Genomic DNA, 18,936 nt, shown 5'->3' with positions numbered 1-18,936 from the left:
ATAACAATAACAGACAGAATAATACAATGAAAGCATGACCTCTCAGATTAATTACAACCCTCTTATATTTCTGTCTCAGATACATGCCATCCCTTTATTTCTGTATCACAATCAGATCAACCCCACAAGTTCAAAATGATGACTATAACCATCATCATATCTTGTCTAAGAATCCGCAACAGAGTGATAACCTGACATTTGCTCAAAATCTTCACAGGATTTCTGAAAGACAGAGCAACCTGAAGGACACTCAAGTTCTCTCCTTTGGTATTTTCTACAGTTTGAAGTAAAAAGGCAGTTGGCGGTTCTTTTTGCCACTGCAGTTGTGTCTGAATTATAATTAAGGCAAACAATCTGTTAATTGATCATTGTTGTTGCGTTAAGGCATTGTGTTAGCTGTAATACCCAGGATTACAACAGGATTAATGACAGCAGGATGAGAAGAAGAAAGACTGGAATCTCTGAATGCAAGAGGTATTACTTAATCAATGTCGCTTTTTTTCTGATATATTTTTCAAATACTAAAGTTTCTCAGGAAAATTTAATTTCCACGTCTATGATTTTTTAAATAGATTGTTGGGGTGGCATTGTCCTTTCAGTGCTTTTTTTCTGCTGAGGAAAATGTTCTGGGTTGATGTGCACAGCTGGAACTGTGGGTTTTTGAGAGGGTAGCCTTGAGAATTTCGGCACCAGCTCAGGAGGGACACGACCAACTTTGCTGGATGCATTTAGCAGCATCATGATGTATCAAGGCAGTTTCTTCAGCTTCAGGTACATCCCATTCTCAGGATGTATGGAAATCTGAACCACAGGAATTGCAGGCTTTGCTGGATCTGGTTCCAGCTCAAACTTGAGCAAAGTCAAAGCAAGAGTGATCTTCATTTTTATCATGGCAAACTGCTGTCCTATGCAGTTCCTGTGCAAAAAGAGAGGAGAAACAGAATGACATTTTGAAAGACATAAAAATAAAATATTAAACCAAAAAAGAAAAAGAGGACAGAAGTAAAAGGGTGGGGGGAACTACCTGTTTTGATATTGTACCACTTCAAATGCAAGGAAAACATTTTTCATGTTGAATCTACATTTTTATCTACTGTGAATCGCCTGCAAGATTGCTGAGAAAATGGACTTGTCCATGAAAGCTCAAACTAAAATATAGCAATTAGTCTTCAAGGTGCCGCAGCATGTTTGCCTTCTTTATTTTTTTATTTTTGCTTTGTTTCACCTGATATGCATACCTGTAAGATAGCTAGCTTTATGGTATGTCTGCTGTGTCTGGGCTGGCCCTGTGATAAAGGCAGGAAGGAGTGAAGGCCAGCTGATTACAGCAAATGGGCCAGTGTCCCCCTTGTGACTCATGCTATCCCCCTCCAACCATCCCCCTCCTGGCTTTCACCCTACTTGCAGGAGGTGTTCCCCTCCTGCTCCTCATAAACAGGAGAGACGGGAGTAGAAAGAAAATCAGAGTGTGAATGAATGAGATAATTAGTAAACTGCTGAACTTCGAAACCAGACATGGAGGTGAGCAGCATGGGAATATTTCCAATTTCATGCAAGACATGTTTTGCTAGATCTTTGTTGAATTGTAGAGTGACCAAATAAAATGAATGTGTGTGCTTTACTGTCTGAGTGAATGCCTACCTGCTTCTGTGTGCAAATGTGCATGAACATGTATGTGTACATGTGCATTAAAGCCAACTTTTCCCACTGGCTTGCCTTCTCATCCTTTACTCTTCTCACAAGAGGGATGATAGAATCTGAACTATTTGTCTACATTTTTGGAGAAAACTGTGGGTCACCCTGCTGCAAACTATTCATTACAACTTTAAAAATGATTCTCACCATATCAAAAGCCACAATAAATCATCCAGTAACATAATAAATGTTCGATATAAACACAGCAAAATATAAAGACAACAGTGACAAACAGTATATTCCAAAATAGCTGAGAGCAGCTTAAGCTGGCAAAAAAACCCTATTACCTGAAGAAAGAAAATTCCCTCAGCAAAGTTTGAGAAACTGTTTGAAATGAAAGTTTACTGTTATGCTAAAATGGAAAAAGGAAAAGTAAGCCAGGTAAAGGTTGCTCAGAATATGAACAGATTTGGAGCAGAATGATTCCATAGTGTAACTTAGGGCTGATGTAACTTCGATTTGGCCTTAGCACCTGGCGTGAAGAGCACAGTGTATCTTTCTGTGCCCCTACATAGACCAATGCAGCATGTGTGTACGAAGCTGAGAATTATTGTGTGTATGGATTTCATGTGAGAATTCTGACCCGTAGCTCATCCTTGTCCTAGGATCATGCAGATTTATAGCTGCTCTTCCTTTCTTCTTACATGAAGAGAAGGGATTGTGGATTCAGCAGTGTTTCTTCTGCAAAGCTTCTTCAAATGCCGAACCCCACTAGAATGTCAGGTTTAGAGTGTGTACCCCACAGAAAGTATGTAATTGTAATGGCTGGAGCTTTCCCCACTTTCCATATCTTTCAAATTAGCTTGCTTTTTTCTTTGGCTTGTCATTGGATGCTTGCCATAGCTTTATTTGCAGGTCTGATTTCTCAGACATGAAGATTTTCACATATCATGGGGCTATAACCCAGCTCTAAGAACAGATTGTCTTCAACATACAGTTTGGCCCTCAGATCTACCTAAACAAGGCACCAGGTTTGTGATATTTGTTATGAACACAGGACTTCCACAGGCTTTGGCAAGCCCACTATTGATCCAGAGACGGCATGTCCTCACAAATAGAATTACATGGTGATCAGAATATATTGAGTGATTTTTAAAACATTAATAATTTCAGACTTAAGTAGGATTCAGTGGCATTTGAGTCACTGAATTCAGCTGGGGAAATGGGAGAAACAAGGGGAAATGCTTCATTATCCCCCTTTTTTCATTTTAAAATGTTGAAAACATATGAGTCAAAATCAAATAACTCAAAGGTGGGGGACCTTTTCAATAAAACAATTATTTAAAAAAATAAGATGTTGTGGAGGATTTTCTTACACTGAAGTGCATTCAACATCATTGATTCTGTTAGTGGTCTTAAAATACGATGTGTGTATCCATGGAGCAGTGTATAAAAGCCTACAATATGATTCCTGTATTCTGGAATAACTCAGTTGTATCACACAAACAGTCCAATCCTCTGCATTTCTACTAAGATCCAAGTCATACCAAGATCTAAACAGTGAGAACTGCTCTTAGGTAAAGGATGCATCTGAAGAAGTAGGCTGTAATTCATGGTCACATTGGGGGAAAAACATGGTATCCTTAAAGATGTCACAATCATTTTGTTTTTCATGCCTTAAGTAAATCTGAACAGGACCTCCCCACAATTGCCAGTAAAGTTGTGTTGTACCCCCATTTATTAAATGAAGTAACAAGCTATGCAGATGTGGCCCCAGTATGGACAACTTGCCCACTGGTGGCATAACTGCTTTGCTGCATGAAAATAAACAAATTAGAGCAATGGACACTCTCAGCCAAACTGGATATTTAGTAATAAACCACGAAATATTAATACCTTGGACCAACAGAGAAAGGCATAAAATCATAGGGACGGCGCAAATGTGAATTCTCTGGTGAAAATCTCATGGGATCAAATACCTGAAAGAGAACATGTAAAATATAAATGTATTCATTCATTCATTCATTTAAAATACTTTTTCTCCACCTTTTTCCTTATAAGAACCTAGGGTTGCTTATATCATTAAAAGACAATATTAAAGCTAACAACAGTGAGTATACTAATACTAGGTAAAGGTAAAGGTAAAGGTTCCCCTTGACAATTTTTGTCCAGTCGTGTCCGACTCTAGGGGGCGGCGCTCATCCCGCTCTTCAAGCCATAGAGCCAGCGTTTGTCCGAAGACAATCTTTCCGTGGTCACATGGCCAGTGTGATTTAGACACGGAATAAAAATAGAACATCAAAACATGTTTGAAGGAGTAAGGTACAACAATCCATTTCAAGAACCCCGCACAGGGAGCTATATATATATTTGCCATACTCTGAAAAACAAACCCTGTATTTACTTAATGCATTGAACCAGCTATCTACATATGCCAGCCATTATATGAAGAAGCCCTTGTATTAAAAGAAAGAAAGAAAGAAAGAAAGAAAGAAAGAAAGAAAGAAAGAAAGAAAGAAAGAAAGAAAGAAAGAAAGAAAGAAAGAAAGAAAGAAAGAAAGAAAGAAAGTTTTCCTGTCATTTCTTAAAAATAAGGGTTATTGGACTTACAGTCTGAAACATCAGGAGTGCACCAGATTGTGTGGTCCATGTTAACTATCCTCATGTCACTTTTCCCTCGTGCCAAGCACAAGAAGGGATTTCAAGATATGTGAGCCATTTAAGCACTTATTTTGCCTGTGCAACCCCATTCCTCCCTCTCTCCCCCCCCCCCCCCCCGCAGCCATGAGTTTCCATGGCCAAGCAGAGACTTGAATCCTGGTTTCTTGACTTCTAGTCAAATGCTTTATTCAGCACACTATACTGTCTCTTCATGCACCAGCCTGCTTATCCCCAATATAAGTAACCTATTATTATATTCTCATACCGTGAATAGTTGTTATGCAGTGACATTTGTAACAACATTGTGTAAGGGTTGTAAATGCTCTTACCCACCAAGAAGGCTATATTTAATTGTCCAAATTGTCCTGATCTATTCAATGATTAACCAGTTGCAAGTGTTATTTTAAATACTCCAGAAGACCTAGGCTCATTTTACTTGGGGTTTCTTCAGCTGGCTTCAGTTTCCTTTTGGTTCCTGTTCGTGTTTATCTTGCTGTTTAATCGGTGCAAGATACTGCTATTATTTAGTAAACTTGTATTGCAGCATGTGTCCAGCCCCTACGCATTACCTGAAACTTCTATTGTTAGCCTATAACATAAGCTCAAGCCCATAAGCTTAAACTAGAGATTCCACACGTGTGTGTATAACTTTTCCTTCATTGCTTTATTAAAATGCTAAGGGAAGGTTTTTAAATTGACTTCAGGAATAGAAATATGTCATCTCCAGGTTTATTTTCAACCAACATTTTGCTCAGGTGCTTTCCTTTCTGTTAGAAGAGGACACTGAACAGGTTGATGAGAAATCCTCTTTCATTCTTCCTGCTAAATACTGCTTTTCATTAATTAAAAAAAAGTTGGAGAAAACTAGGTACCTCAGGATTGTTCCATATTTCAGGGTTTCTGTGGATGCCGTATATACTTATTCCAACCATGAGGTCTGAATGGAAGAAGAACAGTTCATTGTAAAGCAATGTATAACATTTGCTGCAGGCTGAGTCTATAATCTCAGTATGGATGCTGGCGATGCTGTACACTGAAACACCGGCTGTACTCTTCCTTGGGGAGAAACGGTCAGGCCACTGTTGCTCATCCCTTCACAGTACTGAAAGAAGCTACAGGAAGCTTTGTATAGGGGTCCTTATGGAAAATATTGAGAGAATGAAAAGGCTGGTCTAGAACTGACCTGTCTGGATTAGAGACGGGGATGAACCGCCAAAATGGCAGTTTGTCGTGGTCCGTGGGTCATCAAGGTTGGTCGGATTGTCACCTATGACCCAAGGATTTTCCCAGGAATTTCCAACAAACCTCGAATCAGTTCACTGGTTCGTTGTGGTTTTTTTCTAGACAGCCTGTGGCTGTCTTAAAAATAGGCTGAGGCCACCACACCTTTCCCACTGCCCCTCTTTGCCTCAGCCTGCCAGTGGCAGTGGTGGCAGCAGCAGCACTGGAATGGAAACCATGGTTTCAGTCGGCAAACCTTTTCTCGCTGCCTCTGTGCCACTGATTAGCTGATCAGCACCCACAGAGGCAGAGGGATGAGGTTAGCCAGTTGACGTGGTTCTGGCTGGCAAGCATGCTCTCTTTGCCTATGGGCCAGGCTAGTTGTGCAGAAATGTGTTGATTAGTGGCCACAGAGGCAGAGAAAGCACATGAACCCCCCAGAATGGCAGTTTTCTTTCCAGTGGAGGTGATGGCTGTAGCAGTGGCCAGAGCAACAGGATAAGGTAGGGAGATGGTGGTGGGGCAGTGAGAAGCAGGCAGGGGCGGGCTGTGGGGGCAGAGAGATGGACCTGCCGAACAGCTGTTCGGTGGGCCCATAGGCAGAGAGAACAAACTAGGGTACTGGAACAGTTGTTCCAGCAGCCTAGCTTGTTTTTTGGATCCAGGCCCAATGAAGGGATGAATAAAAAGGGGCCTCTGGTATGGATGATCATATTATGATCATATACTGATCATATCACAGACGCAGAGTCTGTCACCCTGTCTTATGGAAAATAGGACCTCATCCACATGCATTCCCAGACCAGTTTCAAACTGAAAGTGGTGAAAGAAGAAAGAAAAAATGGTAACCTTGTGGGAGAGTTCGACCCTCCTCAAAAGTCAAAGGTGACTTCAGTAATCGAAGCAGTAGACTTATTGAAGGATAAAGTCGAAGCGTCTCCTTAATGCACATGGTGGTGTATGTCATTTTCTTCAGATCATCCCTGTAATGGAACAGAAAAATATTAGAAAAATTCACCAAAGAAGAGACAAGAACTGTTCAAAGTCTTCCCCCTGCCAAATAAAATAAAATAAAATAAAATAAAATAAAATAAAATAAAATAAAAATTCAACTTGATAAACCTGAGCAGAAATAATTTATTTATTATTCATTTTTATTTAAATTATTTATATGTCACCTTTCTCCCCATAGGGGACCCAAGGCAGCTCACAACAACTAAAGTAAGAAATTTAAAAACACTATAGTAATATCACATTTAAAAACAATTAAAATACCGTATTTTCGCTCCATAAGACGCACCTTTCCATAAGACGCACCAGTTTTTTAGGAGAAGAAAACAGGAAAATATAATCTGTTTTCTTTGCTCCATAAGACGCACAGACTTTCCACCCCCCTGTTTTGTGGGGGAAAAGTGCGTCTTATGGTGCGAAAAATATGGTACATTAAGATTAAAATACTTTAAACCTGTAAGCTAAAAACCAGAATTCCTGAGGTAACTTGCTGCTTAAAGGCTTGTCTGAAGAGAAAGGTTTTTGCCTGATAACAGAAGGAGGAGAGGTTATTTAACATGTAGGTGTTAAATAATATGGGGAATAAGACGCAAAACACAACATAAACCAAGCCTCCTGAAGGATGTCACAGACCAACGGCCAGGTCATTGAACAGGATTTCTCCAACACCACCTTCTGAGTTTGGTCATACAGGAAGGATGAGAACCATTGTAAAACAGTACCTCCAAGACCCATCCCAGAAGGATACCATGGTGGATGATATCGAAAGCCTCTGAGAGGAAACTCTCCTCCTGTCTAGTTCCTGGTCCAGGTCATCCACCAAGGTGACCAAAGCCATCCCTGTTCCATAACCAAGCCTGAAGCCAGACTAAAATGGATCTACATCATCCACTTCATCCAGGTGCCTCTGGAGCTGACATGCCCCCAACACAATCCAAGATCTTGCCCAAAAATATTGGAGACTGGCTGATAACAATCTAATATCATCCCTCAAGCAGGGATTTTTTAATCAAGTTCTTACTACTGCCTCCCTAAGACATTCTGTTACCTTGCCTTGTTGCAAGGAGGCAGTCACCATTCCTCTAACGCATTCTGCCACCATCTTATCTAATACAGTCCTCCTCTGGCTGCTTTTATAAGCCAGGAAGAGCAAGGGTGCAACACACACATGATGGCTTTCACCTCTCCAAAGATCCTGTCCACATCATCAGGTGGCACCAGCAAAAACATGTCCACTATAAGGGGACAAGCAGGTTCCAAAGTTACATCAACAGGACTTGCATCAACGACAGCATCTGAATAAGAGAGAGTCTAAGAGACTTTCTTTGCCAAGAATTGTGCCAAATCTTCACTGCAGGTCAGCGGTCAATGTTCTTCTCTTGTGGCCATTTATGCAACTGAAAGAGCTTCACTGGATGGCTTTGTGCAGATGCAATAGTGGCAGCTTTTTTTGCTGAGACCATTGCCACAGAATAAGCTTTCCAATAGGCTCTAGTCCTTGTTTGATCAATTATTCTCTGGGTTTTCCATCATCAGTGCTCTAGTCTCCATCCCAATTGTTTCATCATCACCTGCTCCTTAGTAAACCAAGGAGCTAATTTGACTGCACTTTGTGGGAGGGGACACTTAGAACTGATTGTGTCAGTAGTCCTGGCCACATTCCAGAGATCCATCAAGGCCCCAGCAGGATTGCCTGCCAAGACAGCTGGAAACTCTCCAAGAGCCACCAGGAAACCATTTGGATCCATCAGTCTCCTAGGGTGGAACAATTTAATTGGCTCCCCACCCCTGCAGAGGCTTGGAGTTGCAATCAACCTATATCTTACCAGATAGTGATCTGATCATGGCAATAAAGCTACTGAGAGTTCTTCCACACCCAGATTCTCACCATCTTATCTTGCACAAAAAATCAGGTCAAGAGTGTGCTCTGCAACATGAGTGGGGCCAGATATTGGGAGAGTCCAATGGTTGACACAAGGTTCTGAGCTGCTCCTGATAAACTGATCTCCACTTGAAGTCCCCCAGCACAACAAACTGAGGCAACTGCAACACACACCTGAGACCAGATCAGTTAACTCATTCAAGGAGGCGGCTGTGCAGTGGGCTAGAGGGTAAACCAGGAGAATCCCTGTTTTGTCCCAGGCATCCACTCTCAGGAATATACACTCAAACCCAGCAGTCTGTGGGACAGGGTACCTGGTAAGGGTAAATGAATCTCTGTAGACTGTTTGTTTGTTTGCTTATTTATGTATTTATTTATTATTTGAATTTATATCCCACACCATCTGGCAACCAGCTCACTCTGGGCAGCTAATAACAATATAAGGAGAAAAAAATCTTAAAAACATGATAAAAATAAGTTAATACATAGCAAACCAGAAATTAAAACAGAAGGCAGGAAGGTGGTGGAAAGGGTGATGGTTATTGTTTAGTCAATTAGTTGTATCCAACTCTTTGTGACCCTATGGACCAGAGCACACCAGGCCCTCCTGTCTTCCATTGCCTCCCGGAGTTTGATCAAATTCATGTTGGTCGCTTCAATGACACTGTCCAGCTATCTCATCCTCTGTCGCCCCCTTCTCCTCTTGCCTTCACACTTTCCCAGCATCAAGGTCTTTTCCAGGAAGTCTTCTCTTCTCATGAGATGGCCAAAGTATTGGAGCCTCAGCTTCAGGATCTGTCCTTCCAGTAAGCACTCAGGTTTGATTTCCTTCAGAGCGGATAGGTTTGATCTCCTTGTAGTCCAGGGGACTCTCAAGAGCCTCCTCCAGCACCACAATTCAAAAGCATCAATTCTTCGGCGGTCCCCTGCTTCATCCAACCAGGTCAGGATGTTCATGCAGGATGTTAGCTGTACTACCTTTTACTGACCTGGTATTTAGTGACAGCACTTTCAATTCAGGTGTTTGCCATCAAGGCTATCCAGACTATCTGAGTTGGGAGATAGTGCAGAGAGGGGCATCCAGAACTCTATTTTCTGTCCTCCTCCCAAGATGTTTTTTATGTCTCTCAACTCTGTATCTCCTAATCTCATGTTCAACAAGTAGTCCTGTTAAGCTGCCTGAATCAGAGCCAGATTAGATATGGCATGATCATTAGGAAGCCTATGAAGAGACAGGCGAAAATGAAACAGGAATGAAGGAATTAGGAAAGATAATCAAGTGTAAGGATGTGTCAGTGAAGACCAAGATCAAGATCATCGACATTCTTGTATCCTTGATGCATGGGTGCAAAAGCTGGACAGTTAAGAAAGCTGATGGTGGGGGGGGGGATTGTTTTGATTAAAACAGGGGTCTCCAAACTTTTGACTGAGGGCCATACCAGATATTTTCATACTTTCTGAGGGCCAAAGGAACAGGAATGTGAGCATGAGCATGAATGTGCAGCCGCACACAAACATGCATGCATGCAAACATGCACAGAGAGAGAGAGAGAGAGAGAGACCGCTTGTTCGTCTGCACCCCCCACTTCCCGCCTGCCCAGATTCTTCCCCACATGGACACACATGCCCACCCACCTGGATACCCACCCACCCACATGCATGCCCACATACCCCTGCCTGCCCCCCACCCACATGGACACCTGCCCCCCCCCATGCCCATGGGCTGAAGGGAACGGGCAGGTTAAAATGGCAGGGTGAATTGGATGTGGCCTGTGGCCCGTAGTTTGGAGGCAGCTGGTTTAAAATATGGTGCTGGAGGAAAGATTTGCAGGGCTGGATTAAGATCTTTAAAGGCCCTAAACACTGAAAAGATCATGGTGCCCCCTACAAATATAACACATGGCAGGTCCCACGGCTGGAAAAAAAAAACCATATAATGCACACATTATATGCATGAAAATACAGTCATTTAATTGTATAGCATGTGGCAAAAAAGTTATATGTACAAATTACTGGCTTTTCTTGTGCTTTCATGCTTTGATTAGTATTGTCAGAATCTGTAAACTGAAAATATCAAATAAAAAAAACCTTTGGGGGCATTTTTAACAATGGTTGTTACTTCTTTAGCTTGCATATAGTGCAGAGGTCGTAGGTCTAAAAGACCAGAAGTTCTTTTTATCCTTATTCCCACCCAACCTCTCAAAAGGGGCTGCCCAGAAGCCACTGGTAATGGTGTGGCTAAAAACTATTGCAAATAAAGTAAATAAATAAATAAATAAAATACAAATGTGATTTTAAAAGCAAACAAACCACCAAGCGATAATGATGGTGATTGATCATTTGACACAAAACATGAGTTTTCTTGCTAGATGAATCTTTATACTTTTAAGTTTTTATTGGTTCATACTTGATTGCTTTAGAGAGCTGAAGGATTTGGATGGATGGATATGGTTTGTTAGGGAGAATGCACCATTTGCTCCACGGTCCAAGGAAAATCCAGCACTGAAAAAAATATCTGTGGTGCCCTTTCCCCCTTGTTAATGCTCTAAGCAAGTGCTTATTTTGCTTAATGGTTACTCTAGGGCTGTTGACAGCAGATAACACAACAAATATCTAAGCATGGCCCCTGAAAAAATAATCATTAAAAAGGCAGACTTCTTTGGTGCTCTTGCCCCATTCTGAATGAGAAGATGCACATCCATGACTGTCTTTGCTTTAAAATAAAAGCAAAAACCCTAGCAACGGAGGGACATCATGTTGATGGAATTCCCCTATCTTATTGTGTCAGGGCAGAAAATGTTGCGGAGTATTGAACTTCTAATAAGATTCCTTTTATTACACAGTAGAAGTACAAAGATCCACAGAGCAGAAGAGCTACAGGTTCTGTAGAATCAGAATCCACCGCTTTCTCATTAACTGACACTTAAGGTCTCAAAGGATCAGAGGCTGGAGAAATAGACAATCACCTTGGCCCAGAAAAATCCTTCCTGGTCACACAAACCACAGACAGCATGTGTGCTTTCAAATAAAACACCTGTGCAAACAGAATTGTAGATAGACCATGATCACAAAATTAAAATCCTAAAGTCTCATTTCTCTTTGTCACAATGGGAACCTCTTTCAACTCCCAGAGTAGACAAATGCACTTGCTACACTTCATGATTGGTCTTTAGGACTTGAGGATGGGGTTCCTGTAACAACCCAGAACATCTGTTTCTGCTCTGACTGGAAACCTGCCAGCCATTTAAAATGGGGATAATAAATAGCATTGTAGCTTTTTCCTGATCAGTTCTGTTATTTGAGAACCAGTTCAGGAGAAAAAACATGCCATAGGCCTTGCGCATCAATACCACGTTCTTTTTCACAGATGCCCAAACATGTTCTGCTCACAGATAATCACTTACACATTCCAGTCTACAAGTCCACTTCTACAAAGATGAAAGTAGAAGTGAAGATTTAGAATTAAATCTCACCATTTAATAGTGTCTTGGTCCCCTAGGAGTGCTTTAACCTCTTCCCTGCACTTCTGTTGATGCTCAGGATTTTGGGCCATGCAGTAGAAGAGCCAACAGATTGCACTAGTTAGGGTTTCAGGGCCTGCAGCCATGAAAGTATCAATCTCTGCACGTATATCTTCATGAGGCAACGGTTGTCCCTTTTCATCCTAGCAGTGTAAGAAAGCTGTCAGTTTTATGGTTTACAGAAAAGCAAAAAATTTTAACAAACAGCCAGATAGAACTACAGAGGGAGGCACATTGGAAAACATGAGAACAGGAGAACTGAGTCATCACCCCTACAGATGCACTCACTGTATCTGGGGACGAATGCTCACCCTCTCTCCTCACTTTTGTCTCTTCTACATGTGGAAAGCAATGAGCCTCCAGCAGAAATACTCCTGCTTGTACACAGACTCCACAAACAGGAAAGAACTTTAAAAAACTGGAGTTACTTCTTGTATGTAAAACCTACATAAAAGCAGAAACATTTCTGCTGTGGGCATATCAATGTACACAAGTAGAAGGTGATGATGGAGAATGGAGGGGCTGGGTACTTCCTCTGAGCCATCCTGACTATCTGTGGAGGTGACAATAGAAGTCTTGCAGGATTATTAAGAAAAATAATGTAAAATATCCCTCCAGGCTGTATCTTCCTTATACTTCTCTCTGACTTCTGTTCTCCCACTTCTGTTCTTCTATTTGTCTCCACTTACATTGCTTTGCTATTCTCCTTGCATGTGGTCAAGGAAATATTCAGTTAGACATAACATACTATTAGAAACTGATGCACCAAAATCTTTACCAACTCTTTAACAGCAGCCAAAATCTCTACACCAAACAGCATTTGCCTTTTTTGTGGCTTAAAAAAAAAAGGAAATTGCTATTTTATTAAGTACTGCATTAAGTACTAGAAGTACTAGTTCCCCTCTATTTGGCACTGGTTTGATTTCATCTAGAGTACTGTGTCCAGTTCTGGACACTCCAGTTTAAGGAGGATGCCAACAAACTGGAACAAGTTCAGAAGAGGACAGCAAGGATGATCGGGGACTGGAAATCAAGCCATATAAGAAAATACTGAAAGAAATAGGGATGTCTAGCCTTGAGAAAAGAGGAATAAAGGGAGAAATGATAACATTTCTTCAAATACTTGAACAATAGTCATATAGAGGAGGGGCAGGATCTATTCTCAGTTATCCCAGAGTGCAGAACATATAGTGATGGGGCTCAAATTACAGGAGGTCAGGCTTGGGCTGAATATCATGAAAAACCTCTTAATTGTTGGAGCAGTGTGACAATGGAGACACTTACCTCAAGAGGTGATGACCACTCCAATGCCAGAGGTATTCAAAAGAAAATGAGACAACCATCTGTCAGATCTGCTTTGATTTGTATTCCTCTACTAAACAGGGGGTTGGACTTGATGGCCTTATACGTCCCTTCCAACCCAATTATTCTATGATTCTATGGTTCTACATACACCATAAATTCCATCAGAAACAAGTCTACTATCCCTTTCAAATGCTCACAACACTGACCTTTCCCAAAAGAAGAATATCTAGAATATCCAGGTGCTTCTTCTTTTGGACTCCTTCATTGTTATCCTTCAGTGACTTCTGTCGCTCTCTTATTACTCTATCTGGATTGGAGATGGGGAAAAAGGAGTGAAGACTATAAAATACATCTTCTTTGCTATGAATGAATACAATGTAATTTCCTAACAGAACTTATATGTTCAATTAATTTAACAAATGAAGAGAATGCAACAGGTACTGTACTTTCATTTCAAATACACTGATGGATCTGTCAGAATCCTGCTAGATACTAATATAGAACAGTAAGAACAGTAATACAGGACAGAAGAACCATTGACAGCTAGTTTGCAGTTCCCAGTTAGTTATCTTCCTATCTAGAAAGGGCAAAAAAGTTTTTAGTATTGGAGGTTTACTTCTTCTGTCAAGGACTGATACCTTGCCTGTATCAGAATAGTTAAAAATTATGGCAGGGGTGCAGAAAATTGCCCTAAAATTGCTCTAAAGTATTTTTAAACTTGCAAAACCTGAAATTTTTGTTTACTAGAAGTGATAGTAATGTGGCACCAGAAAAATCAGCAATGGACTTTACATACCAGTGATGGTGAGCCTTTTTGAGTCCGAGTGCCCAAACTGTAACACAGAATCTACTTATTTATTTCAAAGTGCCAACACTGCAATTAAAACCCGAATACTGAGGTTTTAGTATAGAAAAAAACAACTACTCCTGCACTGCAAGGGTTAAATGCTTGTTGTTGTTTTCTTTTCTTATGGGCGGTATTAACAAAGAAATACTTACCAGTCCTTCAATCCCCCATTGGGCTAGACTGTTAATGGTCTCCATCACACTCCCCTGCTGGACCACTGCACCAGCAGAGGGGAGTGCCAAAATCCAGGATCAGAGAATGGGGAAGTATTTCTCGATGGTGACTTATGGCTCACATGCCCGCAGAGAGGGCTGTATGTGCCAGCTGTGGCACGCGTGCCATAGGTTTGCCATCGCTGAATAGACTATAATATGGCTAGGTTGGCTGAGAATATTTTGTATTGATTTTGTGTGTTAAAAACATGCTTAGAGGCTCAATAATGTTTTCATTTTATATTTTCTCATTTCAAGAACTTTTATATTTCTTCATTTCTTTTGCAACAAACTTTTACTGCTTTTAAAGCATATGTCTTTGCTTTTCAAAGAAGTGTTAGATACATTATCTGCCTTTATAGACTACAAGCTCCTATACTTTTAAGAATATTTTCAAAAGATTGTTTTGGTATTTATTATATTCTTGATCCAGTATTTTCTAACTAAAGTATTTGACTAAAGTTTCAGTTCAGTTTTCATGTTTTAAGTTTTGTGCTTACAGTTTTACGTAACTGTGAGACTTTCAGATTTAGAGATTTGTGCTTTCAGTTTTTCTTACAACTGCAAGTTGTTTGGACTTTACGACAGCTCTGAAATAATACTTTGTTCAGGTACCTAGAAACTATGTAGAAATAAAGCATTGTAGAAATTTAACAAGCTGGAATAGCCTGGAGTAATTGCAACAGAGAAAAGACTTATAATTAGAGGCTCACTGATAATCAGTTGTTTATCACATATGCTGTATCACACTTGTGCTAGAAGCCAAGAAACTGCGTTTTTGTCTTGTTAAGGATGCAGTGTTGTATATCTGTCATTAGTGCAATCAGGATATTTGTTTTGAAGCACATTATAATTGGGCAGGTGATAAGCATCTGAATGAGCTATTATAATAACTTTTCCTTTATAATGTATATTGTAAAGGCCTTGGATAGGAAACAAAGTTGTTGCTGTTGACTTAAGTATTTCCCTAAGCTTAAATTCAATTTTCATATATTTGTAAATTATGTACCTACAGTTTTATGCAACCGTAAGACTTTGGGATTTAAAGATTTGTGCCTACAGTTTTTCTGACATCTATGAGGTATTTGGATGTTATGACAACTCTGAAGTAATTTTATCTTATGGAACCTAGAAACTATGTGGATAGAAAGGCTTGCAAAAATATAATGAGCTGGAATGGCCTGGAATTATTGCAAGAGAGAAAAGCTGTATAATTAGATAGATGAATTTTGAAATCCATGTCAATGATTGCCTGCTTTCATTCTAGGTTAATTGTCAGTTGTGACAAACACAGGCTTCTGATCTTTACCTAGGAGGTCTATGAATCTTTGTATGACTCCTGGGGAAGTCAAGCATCTCTCAAGGATCTGACAATTTGCTCTCCTTTTTCCAGGGAGAAAAAGAAATATTTCACAATGGAAACCCCCATCTTTGCCGTGAAAGGGGTTTCTTTTCCCTTTCTTGGATGAAAAGACAGGCAGTGATGGGGTTACCATTGAGTAAACCAGCCTGTCCATTTTCTCTTGAAGTGGGTACTAAGGGAGAGACCTCCAAAGGGAGTGACTATGAAGGCTGCGAAGGCTTCTCACTACATTTCACATTTCTGCGAAGGCTTCTCCTCCCACCCAGATCTACCCGAATCACCCGTCATCGCCAGAAGGGATGGCTGAGGGTCTGACGCCGAGAGAGGCTCGGAAGGAAAAAACTAGAAACCGGGCCTTCTTGGTGGTGGCCCCTCGGCTGTGGAAGGCCCTTCCAACAGAAATTCGGCTGGCACCCTCGATGGGTGTTTTTAAAAGCCAGTTAAAAACTTGGCTATTTAAGCAGGCCTTCCCTCCAGTCAGCTAAGTTTTTTATCTCTTCTTTTCTTATTCTATCCCATCCTGGTAATCCTTTCTTAAATTAATTGTCTTAATTAATATTGCAATTGTATTTTTTATGATTATATATATATATTATATTGATTTATTTTATGTTGTAAGCCACCCCAAGTAGACATGGTCTAGAGGGGCGGGGTTTAAATTTAATAAATAAATAAATAAATTTCTCATTGCCATTCAAGGCAACCTGTTGAGGAAACACTAATCCTCACAAAGGAGTTCTTTGTTTCCTCCCTTTGAGGTCAGGTGTCCACATTTTTGTGAACAAAACGTTCCTGCACAGGATTGATGCTGCGATTGAACCACAGTTGAGATTTGTTATTAATTACTTATTTGCATTTTTAACCAGTCTTTTCACTAAAAATCTTTCCAAACATCTTAAAAGAATAAGCATTTTTTTTAAAAAAAAATGTGTCTCCCTTTTTAACTTCCAAATTTTTGCTCATCTGAGGGCTTTCTCCCTCTCCTTTTGTGAAGCTAAGCGTTTATGCACAGCAGTCACAGGACTGATTGAAGAAAAAGATACAAAAAAAAAATCAAGTGCATCAACTTTTAAAAGTCCATACACCAACAGTAGTTTAGGGCAACTTTAGAATTTTATCAAAAATAATTCTTATTCAGAAAAAAAAAACATTAAAAAATGTAATAAGAACAATTAAGAAAATCTCAGTCTCCTAAAAACAAAATGTTTTATGTTTCTTGTTCTTACATACAAAGACAAGCTTATTTGAGATTTACGTCCCTAGGAGTGACTAAGAGACTTCATAACCATATTCACATGTCTGCAGGAATGAGCTATTCATGTTTTTAGACTCCATTTCTGGGAATTCCAGCCCACAAGTCATATCTATGGTCACTAACAGACACCTACATTTTGCCTACCTAGACCAGCATTTACCATGGAGGCTGCACGGCTGTCTCAAGTTGTGGTTCCTGTTGGCAATGTACAAACGAAGAAGCTGCCACTGTGCTTCCTGGGCTTTGCAGTTCTTCAGGAGGCACCTTCCATAAAACCTAAAGAGCAGCAAGACTACGATTTCCAGAAAGCACCATGGCAGCTTCCTTTTTTGTACAGCAGCAATAAGAAGCAAGGTCCAGGACCACCATGCAGCCTCCAAGGTAGGTCCTGGTCAACAAGTGACATGTAGGTGTGAATCCGCGGGCTTGAACGCCCAGAATTCTGCTTGGAGAATTTGTGGAGAATTCTGAGAGCTGAACATGAATGACATATCCCTAAGGGTCTGCTTACATACCAATGAATTGGTTCCTCTAGATCATTCTAACCACACCTAACATCTGATTAGGAGACTCTTCTCCATGACTGTAGGTAGGTTGATGTCAGGTTTGTTAGAAATCATGATAAGGTGTTCTATATATCTGAACTACAGCTGTGACAACCCTCCTTCTTAGGACATTTCTTTAGGTCCCTTCCTTTTTTAGCTTGTAAAATTCTGTTTGATTTGTTGTTGTTTTTAACTTACGCTTTGCATTTTAAATTGATCAATATTTTAATTGTCGTATCATTTCTATTTTGGGTTTTTTTTACATGTTTTAACTGCTTGTTGGCTCAGAATGGTCTATTGTTTCCCTAAGTGCTACTTTTATACATAGAAAAACAGATTATGATTTCATTTAATAAATAAATACAAAGGCTCAGAACCACCACCAGCCAGAAAAGGGAAAGGGAACAGTGAAAGTCACAAGTTGAAGCTCATAATTCTTAGTCAATCTATCTATATAACTCCTCCAGAAAGGCTTGGAAGGGCATGCAGACAATGTGATTCCTTCCTATTTTGGGAGGAGGAGGAGAGGTTTTCTGAAGGATTCTGTCTTCCTGATGGGGAGAGAATGGAGAGCAGTGAGAATTTAAGCACCATTTCTTAGTAATGAATTTTACAGCAAAGCCTTTTCTGCAGCATATTCGCCTGACCACATGTTTTCTGGTGGAAACAATTGAGCAAGACAGGCCAAACCTCCTGTCACAGCAGCCAGCTATTCAGTAAGGCATAAAAGTGGGGAATAATCCAATGAATCTCACTACGAGTAGATGCAGGTACCCCATGCCCTATCATTGGCTTGTCAGAAGCTGTCATCCTACATACCAAACAAATAGGCTTGCACAAAAGCACAATGCAAATTATTGAACAGTTAGTAGACCAGTTCATACAAAGATATTGAGCTAGTAATATATCTGTGAAGATTCTCAGTCAACCAAGTGAGATTATTTGGAAGTTAACCATGACTCAACTTCCATATATTGAACTTGTGTGAGAAGGCCAAAGGAACATACCTGTGTGGCAGTGAGCTACTTTACAGGCTTTGCGGAATCGACGCCCCGGAGAGGTAAACCAGTAAAGAAAATTGCTTCGGTAAAGAGGTGTCTTCATTCTCTGGTCAATCAGATTGCTGAGTTCAAGTGTAGCTTTAACATAGGGATTATCCCTTTGAGAAGAAAAGGACAAATAGTTAATTCTCAGGAAGATGAAATCTCATTTTTAAGTGTGTGCGTATGCATCATGGTATGTGAGATATTTTAAGGAATGATTTTATCATTGCTGCTTGGGTCCATGGGGTCACGAAGAGTCGGATATGACTTAATGACTAAACAACGACAAAATATTTCACATATATCTATAATTTGAAATTGTGCAATGTCTGATACAAATAAATAAAGAAAAGAAAGGTTAGATTGGTGAACCAGGGATCAGGAGAACTGAGTCTGAATCTCTGTCCAGGCATGGAAACTCACTCGAGGTGGTAC

The 18,936-nt window shown here is 40.3% G+C and overlaps 1 protein-coding gene across 1 annotated transcript in view; it reads right to left on the bottom strand.

Moving 5' to 3' along the window:
• Nucleotides 1-510: 510 nt before the first annotated feature.
• LOC110086546 (cytochrome P450 4B1-like) overlaps nt 511-18,936 on the bottom strand; it is a 31,740-nt gene continuing 13,314 nt past the window's right edge. The window contains exons 6-12 of the mRNA XM_020807510.3: nt 18,466-18,617; nt 13,443-13,543; nt 11,884-12,074; nt 6,367-6,500; nt 5,169-5,233; nt 3,532-3,614; nt 511-916 (exon numbers count right to left, since the gene is read on the bottom strand). Coding sequence (XP_020663169.2) covers nt 748-916; nt 3,532-3,614; nt 5,169-5,233; nt 6,367-6,500; nt 11,884-12,074; nt 13,443-13,543; nt 18,466-18,617 — 895 coding nt within the window. The 3' untranslated portion in view covers nt 511-747. The remainder of the gene's footprint in view (nt 917-3,531; nt 3,615-5,168; nt 5,234-6,366; nt 6,501-11,883; nt 12,075-13,442; nt 13,544-18,465; nt 18,618-18,936) is intronic.

This window comes from Pogona vitticeps, chromosome 4, assembly GCF_051106095.1.
Source record: "Pogona vitticeps strain Pit_001003342236 chromosome 4, PviZW2.1, whole genome shotgun sequence".
NCBI classification, from domain to species: Eukaryota; Metazoa; Chordata; class Lepidosauria; order Squamata; family Agamidae; genus Pogona; species Pogona vitticeps.
The sequence above is the reverse complement of the archived record's forward strand: the minus strand, read 5'-3'. Positions and strand labels throughout refer to the sequence as shown.